Source organism: Phalacrocorax aristotelis, chromosome 14 (genome assembly GCF_949628215.1).
Source record: "Phalacrocorax aristotelis chromosome 14, bGulAri2.1, whole genome shotgun sequence".
Taxonomy (NCBI): domain Eukaryota; kingdom Metazoa; phylum Chordata; class Aves; order Suliformes; family Phalacrocoracidae; genus Phalacrocorax; species Phalacrocorax aristotelis.
This window is the reverse complement of record NC_134289.1, coordinates 11670624-11688664: the sequence shown is the minus strand read 5'-3', so window position 1 is coordinate 11688664 and position 18041 is coordinate 11670624. Positions and strand designations below refer to the sequence as shown.

Sequence of the window (18041 nt, the reverse complement as noted above, 5' to 3'; positions counted from 1 at the left end):
GGGTCAGCACTTGCGGAGCCATGCCTGCCCAGCAGTGTGTTACCGGCCGCGGTGGCTGACCAGCTCTGCAGAGCTTGCGAGTTGCTCAAGTCCCGAAGCAAGGTGCAGAGGGGGAGCAAAGCATGGAAAAGCAACCCCCGCCCCCCCCTTCCGCGGTGATAATTCATGAAAGTTGAATAGCCCACGGAGAAGTAAAAAGTTTTCGCTTCATCTCACAGCTTTGCTCTGAGTAAAGGTCTATTGACTTAAAACAAACAAAACAAACTGTAAGCAGTTGATAACATTATTTTCCATTTTCTAGACCACTCTACACAAATCACTAACGTACCTGGTTTGTGTGCATTGAAAAGGAATCCAGACCTTCCTTTTGCCCTGTTTTTGTCAAAATAATTTATGCTTTAATGTGTTATAAGGGACTACTTGAATTAATGTGGGACTTGTGTTATGACGGACTTCTTGAATTAATGGGACTGTGTTATAAGGGACTTCTTGAATTAATGGGACTTCTTGAGTTATAATGTGTTATAAGGGACTTTGTTAATTCCTTAATATTGTTAACATCTAATTGAATGTAGGATAGAGTTGTATCTTTCATGGAATGAAAGAGTAATTCAAAATACCTTTGCTGGGGGAACATTCTCCCAGATTTGTTGGGAACTGTTAAATTCTTTGAGGCCCCTGAATGTTTGTATTATGGAGAAGAAACAACAAGAAAGAAAACAAGTGCACTTTTGGTCACCGAAGCACAAGTGTCGCTGAGGTGTCTCACAGAGGGCAGGCCATGGTGGCTCTTCCGACCTTACCCACAGAGCGCCAGTAGGAATCTGTTGCCTTTTTTGTGAAGTCTTTTAACAAATGAGCTCCACATTCATCCAAACCTCTTTGCATCACTTTTAAATAACGGTTCGTGTTTATGAAGGTCACAGAACAAATTCTGTTTCTTTTTACTTTTTTTTTTAAAAAAAAACATGCTGCTCAGTGTGGGGTGCTGCAGTAATTTGTGAGTTGGCTTGAGGGCCAGATGCAAACCAGCGCTGCAGGTATAAGTGTATGGGTTCTATTCTGGTTGTTTTGGTTTACATCTCATCTGTGCACAGCGATTCATTTGTTTGAATGCCTCTGCCAGGGTCATTACATTCAATGAGTTCAATATTTCTATATACAGGGCCCTTTGGCACTATTCTCACATTTTATTCCTAACAATTAATTGCAGTGTATCGCCGTACAGAAATGGGGGCAAACAGCAGCTTTAATTTTGCTGCTCTCGGTGTAGGTGGTTCTGGGTCGTGTGCGCACCATGTGCTTTTGTTCCAGTATGCTATTTTTTAATGCTTTTGATAGTAGCTAATAATTCTTTTTTATCATACCTCTGTGTCTGTTTCCAATCTCATGGATGAGTCATATTATCCGTCTCAAACGTTGACATTTTTAGACCACCTTTGTTATATCTGTTTATAGTAGTTACTGTTGGTTTAATGTATTTATAGTAGTAAAGAATTTGAACACCTACAGTATTCAAACACAAAAATAAATAATTTTTCAGACTGCTACCTATATATCAGTCATAAAGTCATGTCACGTATCCAAAATTACACAAGACGCTCAGACTCTGTGAGGAAGATGAGATGGTCATCTTTTTGCCGTCCATTTTTGCTGCTACTTGTTTGTTTACATTATTAGCTAATGGCTTCTAAGCAGAATATATTTCCATAACCTTACCATGATCAAGGCAGCTTAGGCATGGAAAAAAGCCATGATTCCATTTGCACGTACTGTATCTGACTGCGTGATATGGGGATTTATTTATTATACTATCTGTGGGATCATAAACTCAAGTTGTTCTGATGTTGTCGGGGCACATGTGCCAACACCCACAATCAAATGGAAATAACACCATTTGAACTGTTACAGCTCCGGGTAAGAGACACATTTCCGTGGTGCCTTGATAATATACCTCAACTCCCTAGTTTTCACATCTCACCGAATAACTCATCTCACTATTTCACTTCAAAAATCCTGCGATTCAGACACAGTGCTCTGCACACTGCAGAGCTGTTGTCCAAGTCAGTGCGCTTCTCCAGCATACCTGGCTTGGTATCGATTAGCTTGAAGAAATTATTCCCAGATGTCAAGAAAGGATTTTAACTTGGAGAAAAACAGAGCTCTTCTGCTCCCATCTGCTGCGTGGTGCGATACCATGAATAAGCTGACAATTACCAGTATATTTCCATTAAGACTGTTCATACAGTGCGCCAACCTCACAGGACAGGGTTTGGGGAAGGCATCTGGTAGGTGACTTGAGAGAGCCCTCCAATTAGAGTACTGAAGTGTTCCTGTCCTTCAAGGGGCCTTTCCTTGAACCTGAAAACACTATAGAGTAAAATAATCACCTTAAGAGTCTGTGTAGTCACGACCTTTAAACAAAATGTAGCTATTCAAATGTTCTGGTGGAGTCACAAATTTTTTTGATAGACATTTCCCAGGTAACAAAAAGAAACTAAAAATAAAGTCATTAGTTTCTCTAGCATTACCTGAAGTTTTGTCCTTCTCATGTTTAATACCGCACACTGCATAAAGGCCACACAAGCAATGCTGTACGTGTGCGTGCTTTGCACGCCATGACAGCCAACAAACGCGCAGTAGCTTAAAAAAAACACAAACAAGCAACCAAAACTATTAGTTGGGTTGTAAAATTAATAGAGAAGTAGTTAGCATTGGAAAAAAGGAGACGTGTGCCTAGATTCAGAGTTGATCCTGTGCTATACACGTTACCTTCTTGCAGACATGGGAGAACTGCACAGAAACGGGAGTATTTTTGTGAACTCCATTGATCATAAGGGATGCTGGACAAATGCTATGTTTTCTGAAAAGGTTCACTGCAGTAAGTTCTTTAAAGCTTTCAAGTATATAGCCCTGTGAAATCGAAAGCAATAGCTAACAGGAGGGATGTTTCTCCTCTTCGTCACTGAATAGGGAAGAGATCTGTAGGTGAGCGCGATTTCTTTTAAATAAAACCTTTCTGATCACCATGTATGTGTGGATTGCTCGCCTGCAGCTGGATCTGAGGTGTAAAGGGACTTCCATGCCTGGATTCCTAGAGAAAGGACTCTCAGTAGGATTTGGAAGAACGTTGGAGATCTTGGTGGTTAATACACTTCTGATGGTTCAGGAAGGTGGGTATGACCCGCAGGAGTACCTATTGCACAGGAGACCAGGGAGCCTGTAAGGCAGCAAATGCCAAAAAAACAGGGAAAATTTTGATTAAAGCTTATGCCCTTTTATCATCATCTGAGCCTGAAACACAGGACTGCTGGAAATGAGGCTCAGTAATGTTGCTGCGTACGGCAGCTGCTTACACGAAGCGCAAGGCTCGTGCACAGAGTAGTCAGAGCAAGTTCAAGTAATTCTCTGGCTACAGTCTGTGTTATTTAAAATGAAACAACAGGAGAAAGTGTCTTCTGAGTATAGCAAATATGGTTACAACTGTCAAAATTGGATGTTTAAAGAAATGTAGTTTCCCAAATCAAGGTAGATAAAAACCCAACATCTTCCTAAAAAGGTCTGAGAATCCCACATCTTTGAGCCTCACAAGTCCTTTTGTGCAAAACTCAGGCCAGTTATCTAAATATGGATATAACTAAATATCGCATCTTTCTTGTCATTAGAATAGAGATGTATAATTCACAGCCATTAAAACTTCCAGTCAATATTGTAAAAATCTTGGTGTAAATACTTGTACTCTGCTGCTGCCAGACTGCGCTTGCTTTTTTGACTGCACTAAAACTAAATTACTTGGTGCGTTAGGGAATAAAGCTACAATTTTTTTCACAAATTGATGTACATTCCTTGTCCTGAAGTTGAAGAAAGTAATTAGGTTTTAAGAAATTGACAAAAACTTAGAAAATTTTCTGTGCCTTTAGAGAGCAGTAAACACGATTGCATCGGAAACATTTTCCTGTAGCAGGCAAGTGAAGGACAGCTTAATGATCTGTGGAAGGAATAAAGTAATATTTAGCACAAGAAATGTTTATTAAATGTCACGTGTTCTTAAGTTGAGGGAGCTATTAGCAATTCCTTTAATGTTTCTGTGAGGCTGGTTATATTTTACAGACCCATATTATCAAATACCCATTTGGAAATAATAATGCAAAAATCCCCACAGTAATTTCTAAGAAACTCATAGGCTTATTCTGCCATAACAGACCTTTCGTGTCATTTGTTTAACCAGAAGAGGATTTTTTTCTCCCACAGAACATTGCACTCAAGTGAAACCTTTCATGCCTATGACAAGATAAATAATCTAATTCATACATGGTTCCAAAACCTTTCCAGACCGTATGTTTTTAAAGTCCTGGACATGCTTTTGGGGTATGGTTTGTACTTTTTTCTGGGTTTTTTGACAAAAAATATGGCTCCCCTTCCCTCTCCTATTTAGCTATATGAGACCTTGCCACAGCGTAGCTGGGAAAGGACCAGTTTCGGTCCTACAGTGTGAGTTTCGGCTCTGTAGGAACCGTTGCGTTAATGGCACAGAGAAGGATAGAGGATTATATTGCTCCTGACGGTTCCTCAGCTGTGGCAGTGCCATAATCACCCGCTGCATGTGGTCATTGTCATAGTTGCGGCAGGAGCCAGCAAAACTGTTCAGAATTGTAAAAGTAGGTCAAACAGCTATGTCAGTGTTTTCTCTCTGTGTAGTCCTTAATACAGTCAGAGATCCTGGTCTGTGAGGTTGGACTTTTAGGTGGCCATATGAAAGAAGTGTGATGTATGGTGCCAAGATAAAAAAAAAGGAACTTTACAGGAGATGAAAGGCTTCAGTAATGAAGAAGAACAAAAAAGAAAATTTACAGGTTTTGCAATTACAATGCTAATACAGGGTTTACCGATCTGCCAAAACTGTAGAATATCAGCAAAATGTTGATTTTTCTAGGAATATCTAGCAAAATCATTGGTTACAACAGTCGATGCCAATGTCAGTAGTCACGTAACCAGGATATCTTGTGCAATGTTTACTGCGGTCTCACTGCAGTAGGGGAGGAAGTTGATCCCAGAGCAGCCACATTGTTTATCATTTTCAGCATATATTTAGAGAAAACTTTGTAAATAACTGTGTCACCGTGAGCTATGAGGCTTTATACAGGCAGCTTCATTTTCATTTGCTATAGTTACTGATTCCATTGAAACAGCGTTACATTTTTAGCAAATAAAATATGAAAGCATCTTCAAGTCTGACTGGAGACAAAACGTTCTGTGTAAACTTGTGTTTACACGCTGATATTCTGGGATGAATTGAAGTCCTTGTATGTGTTGAGCAGTTCTGTCAATTTACGAATGTTAAGTAAATCAGCAAAAATATATCTACATGCAGCAGCATCTAACATTCACCAGCTCTCTCCTCTCATTGATGAAAACAATGGGTCATTCAGAGAAAAATAAAGCACTGCTGCAGTTGGCTGACACCTAACGCTAAAGAGTCTGTCCTGGATCTGGTAAAATTCTTAAACTCGTTCTTTGGGCATTTAGTAAGTTTAGTGGGGTAATTTCAATAGTCTATTCATAGATTTGAAATTAAAGGCCTGTTTATTTGCTCATTTTCTCATTTGCTCATACCTGAATTTCTAGGTATAGTAGCAAAAATTAACCTAGGGTTAAAATCTGTACTGATGTACAATATTGTGGATATCATTAGGGATTGCTTACATTGTTCGATGAGACTAAATTTTTTCATTAAAATCCAACATAGGTCCTCAAAGAGAAGTAATTTAGTCTGTTAGCTGTAGAGATGATAATTTAAGGTCTTAAAATGATAGGAAGGAGACAAGCTTAATCCCCTGAGCCTGCAAGCTGCAGATGAGGTAAGTAGTTGAAATTTCCAACTTGTTTTGAGCCTGTGAAGATGGGAGCATTCCTGTTATTTATTTTTAGAAGTTAGAAACAAACTTTCACCTTTGGTCGTGCAAACCACAGCCACGAGCTTTTGTCATTCAGAGAGAAAGAAAATCAATAGTTTATGCCATTTTTCAGCACTGTGTATTATTTATATAACACCAGGTTTTGCATGGTGTTTTTCAGGAGTTCCATTGTTATGGAATTGGTAGTGGGTGGGGGGGTTCTGTCTTGAGGCTGTACAAAATAGCTTCTCCAGAGCCCTACAAATACTCACAGCAAGTCCAGGTTTATTTTATTTTTCCTTTAAAAAGGAATGGATAAGCAAATAACCTCTAGATGTTGTCTTTGATATTTAATTTTGCAGATTGAGGATTTTAATTTGCTTTAATATTAAATTAACTCTACCTTTAGAAATTGAGAATGTAAATCTCTCATTGTTTATACTTAGAATATATAAGATTATGAAGTTTTTTATAGATTTATGACCTTTTTTCTTTTTTTTTTTCCTAAGTTATCATTTCTGGAACCGCGATTTATAATTTCATTGAAAACTGACCAAGTATCTTGTAAGGGATCTGTGTATGTGTGATTTTCATCACTCTGTCTTGACATAATGGGTAAAATTACTGATATATTCTGTACACTTACTATTACACCAGCTAACGGGTAGTGAACAGCCTACCTATTGCCAGGGAAATTTTACATCTGGGAAACTTTTAGTGGTCCGCTTTGTCAGAGAGGGTAAAAGGGAGCTCCAGGTATTAGTCTAGTCAAAGTCGTTCTCCGGGTTTAGTTTGGTCCATTTTTAAATGTCCCACAGAAGGAAATGTCTATCATGTCTTTCAGCGAAGATGCTCTGAAAAACCAGTAGTTGAACTAGCTTGATTTTATGTCTCTGATTCCCCTGAACTGCCCCAATCATTTCTTCCACATCCCAAATAAATATTGTGAAGAGTACTTTTGTGTAAATTAATTACAGAAACAAATTACCAGACTCTCTCTAAAGCAAACAACAAAATCAAATGTTGTGTTTTCTAATAACTGAGATTTGTAAAATACATTAATACATGCTGGTGATTTTTCTTTTTGATACTGGAAGAAAAACCCAAGCCAACTTCTGAGAGCATTTGGCCAGTTTGCTAAGGATGATAACCTCCTGTGGATGTCAGGGAGAAAAAGGGAGCAAGGCACCCTTCCTACTGAATAGAGGAATCCCTTGCCCCATAACTTGATGTGCTCACATGCAAAATGAGGCACCAAAAAATGATAGCTTGAGGATTCAAAAAATAATATACTTTCATATGTATATATATGTAACCAGTTATGGTTTTAGCTTCATTAGGCTGACAACTGTGTGCTGTCAAACATAAAACACAATGGATAAGAGAGTAGCAGTTTGTACGTTTAGGTAGTATCCTAATCTGGCTGCCTTTTGAATGGAAAGATTTTTCTTCATTTCAGACCAAGTTTAATCGGTCTAATACTTAAGAGTTAAACTTTGTCCTGATCCTTCCAGCCAGATAATCTGTTCAGAGTACTTGAGCTGTCCCAAGGTAGCTTGCAGCATATTATCGTGTTGCATTTTCTGTTCAAGACAATAATCTACCAAGGACAATTTAACAAATCTTCTGAGTTTATTGGAACCGATAAATTTCATTTGCACAGCAAAATACTTTGCACGATTTCCTAAAGCTGTCTCCTTCATGCCAAAGTCAACCTCTGCTTAGAACAGATTAAAATGTAGTGGTCTACAATGAATATTTTCATGTTCAAGATTTTTTCTCTATTAATCAGTGAGATTTACATGTCGAGTTTGTATTTCTATTCATAGTGTAGCTAAGAATGTAGCTGGGATAATGCAACCTGTCTTTAACTGGCGAAAAATCTCCATCTTAATATGACTAAGAAAAAAATCCCCAGCAAACCACAGTCCAGACACAAAGCTGCGTGTTCTGCGTGAACCACTAATAAATTAATCCATTAGTGAGTGCAAATTTATCTTCTCTTGTGCTTGTTATCAAGTACTCCCAGGTGTGTATGTATTCATAAAGTATAAATTAAAATAGCTTTAATACTAGCAACAAATTCACGTAGTGCAAGGACCATGAGGCACAGTATTTTTCCCACTCCGACAACAAAATACAGAAATACTCATAAAATAAAATACAAAAGTGAATAATCTTCCTGTCTGAGTAATATATTAGTTCCTAAGAACATAACAATACCAAAAAGAAAGAAGAAATCACAACAACAAAAATAAAATACAGTCACATTATTTGGTTAATGACCCCATCTTGTGGAGCAGCGCCCGCGCTTCAGCACCGTTAATAGCTCTCGTATACATTTTTGTTGAACTGAGTCCTTAAAGAAACTGCATTGCTTGATGGTGGATTGCTTGGCATTGCACTCGCTGTGTCCAAGAAGCGCTCTGCAGGCAATTTATCATTGATATATTACGACTGTACAGCAATATAACGGTCCTTCGTTACACTGTGGCGTGTCGGGGCGGCACCTTAGGTTGCTGTGCTTGGTTCGGCCTTGGCCCACCACGGCAGCTCGCTTCCCCCTCGCCGCTGCCCCCGCTGTGCCAGTCCTCGCACCATGCCTCTCTCTCACATGGACCTGCTGGGAAAGTTTCTTGCTGTTGCTAAAGAGGGGGAGGAACCCATCCCCAAAGCCGGAGCTTTCACCGCAGCAGCGCGAGAGAGGGTGGGGGCTGGACTGGTGCTCGGTCACCAAGGGGCAGCCTGACGATGACCGCAACCTGTGCCACGCGCTCGTGCCCACCCCTCCTTTCCCTGCCGCCAGCGTGTGCGGGGTGCAGCGGGGGGGGGGGGGCATTTCCAGAAGGGAGGTTTCTCACCCCTTTTACCTGTACGAGAGCCCAGTCACTCCTCTGCTGGAAAAGGCAAGCTGCAGCATAAAAGCTTTTCTCCAAGAGAGCCGGCATTTGCCTCCTGCCTTCTGACAGGGTGCGTGTGCGCCTTGGAGGCAGCCGTTGGCCTGGGCTTGGGCCTGGAAGCAGTCATTTTCTCCCCTTTCCTGATTGTTTTTCAAATGCAAAGATGCGGGGTTTGGGTTTGTTTATTTTTTTGTGGTGTTTTGTTGGTTTGGTTTTGCTTTTTCCTGCAACTATAGTGGAGTAAACATCTTAGAATAGTAAAAACATTAAAAGCCAAACAACGGGTATGACGCATGACTGCTGACATTTCTCCTAGCACCTTGCCTTGTGTCCCCTGTTCAATATGCTGAACGTTTTGGTAAACGCCGTTGCTGCAGGAACCATATTTGTATTAAATAAAACAAGTTTCAAATGTCGGGTTTTGATAACTCGCGAGTGCAGCTGGGTTTCTGCAGCGAGGTGGGGAAGGAAGGGAAGAACGTCAGTACGTTTAGGCTCTTTAGGGTTTTGGTTTGGCTTTTCTTTTTTGCTTCTGAAGTCTCAGGGCAGCTCAAGTAGTGCTGCTGTTTCTGGGGTCAGAATGCCTTTTGGTTTTTTCGACACAGAGGCTTGACACTCAGACCAGGGAATGAGGGGAAGGAAGGAGGGAACGGTTGTGTTACAGACTGTCTTTTCACACTTAGAAAGGGGTTAAAAAAGGGAAAAAAAACCCAAACCACCACCCATGCTTTACTGCATTGGAGCAGTGCTTGCGTGATTCCTGGTGGCAGAGAAGGCTTGGTTGCAATGTCTGCAGCCCCTGAAGCGCTGCTATCGCCTGTGGCGTCTCCCGGCGTGCAGCCAGCGGGCTTAGCCTGGCTCCCAGGCGAGCTGCCTTTGCCGGCCGCCGCCGCCGGCTCTGGCTCCCCGCACATGAGGGTGAGGGCAGAGGCCAGCTCCCAGGTTTGGGTGCTGTTGGTATTGTGCGTGCCACGGCAGCGAGGGCTGCACCAGTGCCAGCACGTGTGAATCCTTAAGTATTATGATTTTATTATTTTCTATTCCCAGAGAGTTGCTCACAGAGCTTGTTGAACTATGCTTAATGATATAAATTGGCAGCTTGGATATTTTACTGTAAGGGTTTATCCCATTAGATATCCTTTCATCATAATCTGGGTAAATCAGCTTTGTCAGCGATATATATTACGCTGATTGCTGAAGTTGCTTTCCAGGCTCATGAGGTATTAAAAATAAACAAACTGACATGTTTCCACCCTCTAACTGAGCGCATTTCCCAGGAAGGCTACAGATACCCTTGACTCTCACTTACATATAAGCCACTCAAAGATGAACTAAAATCCTTTTCTTCTTTTCTTTTTTTTTTTTTTAAAGCAAAGGTGTATTTTGCATGCGCTTTTGGAGAAAGTGGCTTTTAACCATGTTGGTGAACTCAGTGAGGAGATTGCAGGCTGCAAATGGAAAACGTGTAGAGAATGTGTATAGCCCAGTTGGGAAAGGAGGATTGTTTTATCAGCTGTTCTACATAGACTTAAAAAGGTGATGTTACATGATCTCGCTTCGTGTGCGAATACCCTTAGCTCCTTGGAGGCCAGATTACAGTGCTTTGATCTCCATTATCATTTTTTAAAGCAAGCAGTTCGTGGCTGCATCTTGATTTAGTTTACAGAAGGATGCAAGGTGTGAATTGCACACAGACAATATTTGCAGATTTCACAGGTACAGAAAATCAGCGGAAACAACCCAAGTTACAAACCTCTGCGCAGGTAGTACGCTGAATGCGCTTCTGGTATCTCTGATCTCATGCACTTACAAAAACTACATCCCTGTGTCAAATGTACCAGGGACGTTTGTGTGTGACGGCTGTACACGAGTGCAAGCACATGGATTAGAAGATCGCAATGTTGAATACATATATGTATGGTTTTGAGTTATGTATTTTATACTGAAAAGAAAGATTCGTTCGGGTGTCACCAGACTTGCACCTGTCCTAACGCCGTGCCAACGAGGTATTTATACCACGTAGCGTTACCTTATGTTCTTTTCTTTTGAGAATCATATTGTCTCTTCTGAATGAAGATAAATATAGAGTTTAGCAACTATTAAATAGATTTGTATGCCAAGTTAACTGAGCAAGCTGATGCCTCATGCCTTCTCCTGGAAGGATTGAAAGGTTGCAAAAGGTGATTCACCCTCAGTATTTTCAACAGAAACCCAAATATTTCACGTTCACCAGAGCTGACAATCCACACGATAAAGTGTTTAAAATTACTGCTGGTTTATGTTGGAAAATCTTCTTTTACCTTCACCGTATAGTTCTTAAGTGGGCTTTTGAAAGTTGTAGTACGTTAGTGAAGGGGGCTGAGTGTTTCACACAGCTCGCAGTGGTACCGCCCAGCTCCGAGCGTGAGCCAACGCATCAGCCCTGCTCTGCCTTTCCTGTAGCCCTCCCGCTCTGTCCCTACTGCCCTCCTCTCCGCACACATTGCTCTTGGGAACCGCGGCAAAATCATCTATTGGTTTATTCTGTATTAAGGAAATGTGATTGTAAATTGAAAGGAAAACAAATGCAATTAAAATATTTTGCTTTTATTATATTTTAAAGGGAAACATTGCATTTTCCTCAGAAAAAACCTTCCTTCTTTGTTCTTTATAATGCAAATTATTACCTCCCAGTGAAAAGCAAAATATTTCAAGCCTGGCGTGGAAGAGAATTGCATTTTGCAGCCTTTCTGAACGTCTGGCCTTCCACAGTTTCACTTTGGACTTGAAGCTACTACTTGTTACATGCTCAGTTCTGAAAAGTCAGTTATGATTTTTTCTGTTGCCCTGTCCCTGCAGGATGGAGAGTTTGTTATTCTTTAATCATACAGAAACTTACACGTAACTCCTATTAAAAGCCTTCCATTCATCACTAGGTTTTGCTCTCTGTCAGAGAAAATGGAAGCAAGAACCTCGTCTAACTAATAATAGTTAGCATGTTGAGAGAGGAGTTTCAGGAGGAAGAGAAAATGAAATTCCTGAAGGTAGCTGGCTTCAGGCACTTCAGTCGAATATAAATATAATGAGTGAAGTCGTTCGTGTCCTTCCCCAAATACAGTTCCCTTCTGTGACAGCTCAGTGCCCTCAGTTCCCGTCTTTGGATTGCCCTTGGAAGGGCAGGGCTCTACCTTTCGACCAGTACCCACACAGTGGACCCCCGACCCCACATTGCATCCTGCAGCTCTGCCATATAAACATTGAATGCTACCAGTGATGATAAAGGTGATATTTACATTTCGTCTATTTCTAACATTTCCTTCTCTTTTTTCTCTTTTCTTTTACATGCTTTCTGGGGTATAGCAGACCATTTAGGAATTGAATTCATGGGTAAGTTTTCATTTCTCTTCCTTTCACTTGCTAATATTTATCTCGGTGCCTTATCCCAAAGCACATGGAAGTTAATGGGAAGATTCCCATGACCTCCATGGGTGGATTTTGGATTGGGCACCTATTATATTAACTGATTACATTTGAAATTATAGGGAGATTTCATTTTTCTCTTGTTTTGGTATTTTATCAGTGTTCAGTGAAAAATGATATAAAGATTATGTGGCCCTATCATGACATTTGAGGAATAGAATTTTATATGAGATTTTAGGGAAGAGTTAATGCCTATCTTCATGTAAAGGAAAGTAAATTTTAAATTAGAATATTTTTCTTTTTCAAAATTTGATGTTGATTACAAGCTAGGTTCAATAAGAACCATTTCATTAGCTTTTAACAGACAAGACAGAAGAATATTTTTAAGAAAAGGGACAAATAAGTTAACTTCAGGCTAGGAAAAAGCTAAAGCAGGAGTGAATAATTGCTTCTTATAATTTTGGAAGGGAAAAGATGGTGTTCTGTTGACTCAGTTGCTGCCCTGTAATGTATTCATAGCCTGAGGGACTGATGGGCTTTACAGGTCACCACTTACCTTTCAGCCAATGGTCTGCAGAGAGCATAGGTAATTTCCTCGAGGAAGCTGAGGTTTGTCCATAGCAAAGTTAGTTGACTGGTGCATCGTTTGTGTAAAACCAGCTTGCATAAACCATTAAATATGACTGAAAACACTGTAATAAAAAGCTTGCAAACTTATATGGAGATCATAAAAAAATTACTTTTAACGTGTCCTTTCCCTAGGTTGACTTTTACTTATTTATTTTAGATTTTAAAAATAAAAATATGGTAGCCTAGTGATTGTAAGTGGTGATATGGGGATTTTGTTGACAAGGTGAGTATAAGTTGTCATGAAATCAATATGGTGATAAGTATTAACTGCATGGCAGGCTGCATTAGCAAGAGGATAGCCAGCGGGTTGAGGGACTTTTTCCTACTGCTTTTGGACTTATCTGGCATACCTAGAGAACTGCCTCCTCTCTAGAGAAGAGTTCTCTCTAGAGTACGATCCTGTGATCTCCAGAAGTTGTGTCTTTCATTTCACTTTATGTGAAACTTTAAAAGTACCAATGGAATTGATGCAAGTGTTTTCACAGACCTAGTGGACAAGCACAACTGGGAAATGGTTACTTTAAAGGCTCTGCATATATCCCAGTTTTACTGTTTAACTTAACTTCTAAGCAGCAATCTTGAGACATACGAGTTGAAGGACAAGCATACACATAAAAGAAACGGGATAAGGAATATATATAGGATTCTTAAAGTGAGTCTTTCTACAGGAAGCAGGAAAGTGTTACCCAGGAGGGAAAGCTGAATTATTTTAACTTTATTTTGAGCATTTTTAGCTTCCTTTTTTTTTTTTTTTTTTTTTTGGCATCTCTTTAAGGCTTGAAATAAAGCCAAGCCCTGACATCTTGGCTCATAGTCTTCTCATATGAGTAGCTTTCTGATTGTCTTAATTAATATTAGAACAGACTTGACAGTGTAGAAATTAATGAAATCTTGTGTCTCAAGCCCGAAAATATTATGAGAGAAGTCTAAAACGAGGCTTGAGGTGGTTTTCTGTGGGCTAGAAAAAAAGCAAGTTCCAGAATCGTACACAAGAATGAAATGTTTGTGCTTCTTAAAGCCTCCTCCAGTCTTCTTGAAACATAAGCACATATGGAAACATTACTGCACATGTAGCAAAGTACAAATCCCACCCTGTATATGGAGAGATCAAGTGACAATACGCTCATCAAGTTAGGGCCACTCATGCAAAGCCTCTCCTATAATCTGTACTGTGGAAAAGAATTGCAATTAGTGGGAAGCATATTTTCCAGTTATAAAAAACACCAACGTGTAGATGCTGCAGAGCTTAGTCTTGGTTGTATGTGATCCAGGGCACGCTCTTTCTAATGTTTCCATTGCATGGGTGTGCTCAGTTGCCTTAGGAATTCCATTTCCATCATCATCTTCCAGAAATTTTGCTTGAAAACCATGTAAGCCTGGATTCCCAGGGAAGGTTGAACCCCTTCCACAGTAGGTAAAGCTAAAATCTTGTGTAGACAGGAACATCTGTCTATACAGGTGCCCCAGGGAACATATGAAATGTACACTGACTACACATCTAGATTCATGTGTATTTGCCAAGGAAAGTAGATTAGCATATCTTTTTTTTTTTGCTAGACAAAACAGTCCTTTCACTGTCCTATTAGGGATCTTTTGTCCATGAATCTGTATATTCTTCTGTGAACCAGCTGCTGTCGTCTTCCCCCACAAGCTCCTGTAGTAGCCGTTTCCAGAGCTCGGTAGTTGGAGGCTGTGCACATTGCTTTTCCATTACCTGTTGAAATCCGCTTCCTACCAGGTCCTTAGTGCTCACCTGCAGGACTTATTGAACGAGAGTTATGTGTTCAGTTTAGCCACCACACTGACGGTTGTGTTAACCTCTCTCATGTTGTCATGCCCCCTTCCCCTTTTGGAATTTGTCAGGGTACAATATTCAATATTGTGCATTCCCGAACATGAATACCTGATACTTCAATACTATTGCTGGCCTTGGTTTGCAGAGTCTGTTTCTTCGTATGGGTAGCAGAGGTAAATGCAGGCATGTTAATGCGGCATATCTGCTTAAAAACGTTGCAAATGTAATGACGTACAGTTCTGATGTAGGCACGTGCAGTTTCCCTTGAATTACATGAAAGCCAAATATGTGTTCAAGGGACACATGTCCTTAAGAATGTGAATTTAAGTATTGTGATCAGAGTGTCCAAGCTTTATGAAATATCTGGTGATAAGGAAATGCTTTACACATTCTAGTACCTCAAAGGGAAAAAAAATAAGTCTTGTGTTTGATACTCACTTGTGAGAGCTAGATTCAATTTCCATCTCTGATGCGATCTTCCGGAAAAGCTTTGGGCAATGTATTTTAATCTCTCTGTGCCTTAGATTCTCAGTTACAGTAATTTTTGCCAGGCTTTCTGCATTTAGATTCCTCGGCTCTCTGGGGAATCTCTTTCATAGTGTGTAACACAGAAACTATTTCTTCCTTGCAAGAGGGTGCAGACTTTGCTGCCTCCTTGCCTGTGCTCCCCGGTTCCTCGTAAGAGAGCACCGCGGGGCTTGGGAAGAAAACACACAGTTCACGGAGGAGTGCAATGCACACGGGCTGGCTTGGTGCAGATGTCTGCATGGCTCCCAAAGTGGCTCACCAACGATGAGGCATGCAATTTGATTTAAATTTCCAACACAAAGGTAAGTAAATGCTACCACAATGTTCCTACAAACTGAAAATCTACTCATCGTATTAACAGTTTTATGTCACTTCAAAGCAGGCTGGCTGTTGGTCATGCTCACGTCAGGCAGCGAGTTTGTAAAAAAAGAGTGATTGAAAGAAGCAGCTTTTATTCAACGAGGAAACTAGGTGATGTATTGTTAGCATTAGATAGCATGGGGATATGAATTTCTACGGCTTATTATCATTTCTTGACCAAGGTGGTTAACCGCACCTTGGGCCTGAACGGTTTATTTTTGTCTGATGGAAAATCTGATGCTGAAGCCAAATATCTCTGACAGCCAGCATGGCTGATCAGGTTACTTTGGTGCAACAGGTAACGGCTGAAAGCTGTGGAGACTGACCTTGTGCATGGGGTCCCAGCTGCAGAGCGAAGTCGTTGCTTTAACTGCCAGATACGAGGACATGCAAAAGCCTGAGAGTGATCTTTGGAAATAAGAGTTCTGGGCAAAGAGTCAGTGCCCGAGACAAGGAGTCGTCAGTTTTACTCATTTTTTACACTGAGAATGAGTAGAGTTAAGGTCTGTTAAGGGATGAAGTGTGAAGGTGAGTGAGTATTGGAATAAGCTGCGACAATACACGAACAAACATGACTACTTCAGCAATTCACTCACGCCACCTAACCTGGTGATCCAGAATATTCACCTTTTGTTCTGTAACAGTAATGTACGATGGATACAGTAGAAAATGAAGCGCCCCAAGAAAGCGCAATAGGCAGGTCGCTACAGTTTTGATGGAAATGCAGTCATTACGTGAAATAGTTCTCAGCCTTAGGCTGCTTAGCAGTTAAACCAATTTCAATGGTGTAAACAGTTATGATGTGCTAACCTGAATCTCCCCATGCGTGAACTGCAAAATAATATAGCAGTTGCTATATTTAGTCACTACTTTTAACTTGCTGATACTTAGGCCTTACGCAGGAAATAAATATTTTCCTTAGAACTAGTTATCAGTAGAAGCTTTGCTGAAGTCAACGGAGTAAGAATGATATATAATACCCTTTAAGTGGTGAATCATTAAATAATATTTAATTGAGCAGAGCGATAAAGTAACTCAAGAATGGGATCCTATTAAAATTTATATCTCTTCTTGCACTGACTACAATGTGAAATGCATTCAGTTTTCAATATTGGAGAAGATGGCGCATGCTTTATTTGCACTGTGCTGACTCTCACTGCCGCCTCATTGCGAGAAGGCGGTTGTATGCCGAAGACTCCAGGAATACATGATCCAGTTAACTAAACTGACTCTGTGACCTTGTGTCATGGACTGAGACAGACGCGATTTGATTTTTCCGAACCACAGAAGCTGTTTTTGCTGATGGGCTGTATGAGCGAGGCTGCAACAATTTAGTATTTTTCCTGTTTGCGGAGGAATAAAAAGGCAAAGTTCATTAGTTCCTGCACAGCTCACAAAATGTGCAGCTGGTGAGCTGTCCTCTGAAACCTAATGTCTTGTAGCAGCAAACAGACAATGAAAATAAATAACCAGTGTTTGCGTGGATGGTCCTAGCCTTAGTTACCATTTAGCAGCTCTTATCTGTTATAAAACCCTGTAACGCTCCTGTCCTCACTGGAAGAGAGGATGAATGTTCCATTACATGAGCAAATAATGTACATGTTCTAAAGGACATATGTTTAGAAAATAAAGTTCAGTTTTCCCTGTATTGCTTTTTTTAAAGTATAAAGCAGGTAGATCCTTTTCTGGTAATATGGCACGCTGACCGTTGGCACAAAATCTATTATTAGAGATTCTGATGGCAATCATCCCCCAGTACTATCGACGATTATCTGCCTAATCATTGTAATATTGTTAATCATAACCATTTAAAATATTTCACCTGTACTCCTTCAGTAAATTCCTGAAGAACTAGGAGGGGCTATTCTGATAGACACAGATACTTGCAATGGTTACAACCGTTGTTGTCATCGCTCCTTGAATCCCTTTGTTCATCCTGCCCCAAATTTTCATTACCTTCTGCCGATTTTACTTTTATCAATTTAGTAAAGGATTTGCTCTTGAGACCTTGTCTTTCTGTTTGCTTTGTGAAATGCCTGTCCCTTTTAAGTATGCTGCAAAATTAACAATAGTACCCTGAGGCATGAAACGGCTTTAGATCTTCAGCACTTTCCACGGGATTCTTTTAACTGGGAAGAAGAGTCATTTATCACCTCTGGAGAAGAGAGAGATGAGCACCAGAAGAGAGTTTATAGAAACAGCTGACGTCTGCATGCTGTAAGAGTAATGGATGAAGCAGAGGCTCCTCAGGGGCTGGAGGAAGCTCTGCCAGTGGTTGTACCTCTTTAGGAAAACGTGCCTCTTAAAATGAAAGTCAACGTGCGTCTGGTGAACATGTTGCAGACTGCCTTACAACATCTCTGCTCAGTTTGGGGGATATGGTTTGGTTTTGGTTTAATGGAAAGGGGAGTTTTATCCTTAGATGTTTTGTGACCTAGCTACCATCTTGGTTCGGTGCTACCATCTGTACTTTTCTCAGCATGTCATTTTTCCGATTTATGTCTGTTTTCTGTATTGGCAACGAACTGGGTTGGA

The 18041-nt window shown here is 40.4% G+C and overlaps 1 protein-coding gene across 3 annotated transcripts in view; it reads left to right on the top strand.

Moving 5' to 3' along the window:
* NRG3 (neuregulin 3) overlaps nt 1-18041 on the top strand; it is a 417546-nt gene that overhangs the window by 330003 nt on the left and 69502 nt on the right. The window contains exon 4 of one of the 3 annotated variants that reach the window (XM_075109393.1): nt 12137-12160. The exons of 1 other annotated variant lie outside the window; for it this stretch is intronic. In XM_075109393.1, coding sequence (XP_074965494.1) covers nt 12137-12160 — 24 coding nt within the window. Of the gene's footprint in view, nt 1-12133; nt 12161-18041 lie in introns of all 3 variants that reach the window. One more of the 3 variants, XM_075109391.1, reaches the window with a different exon arrangement.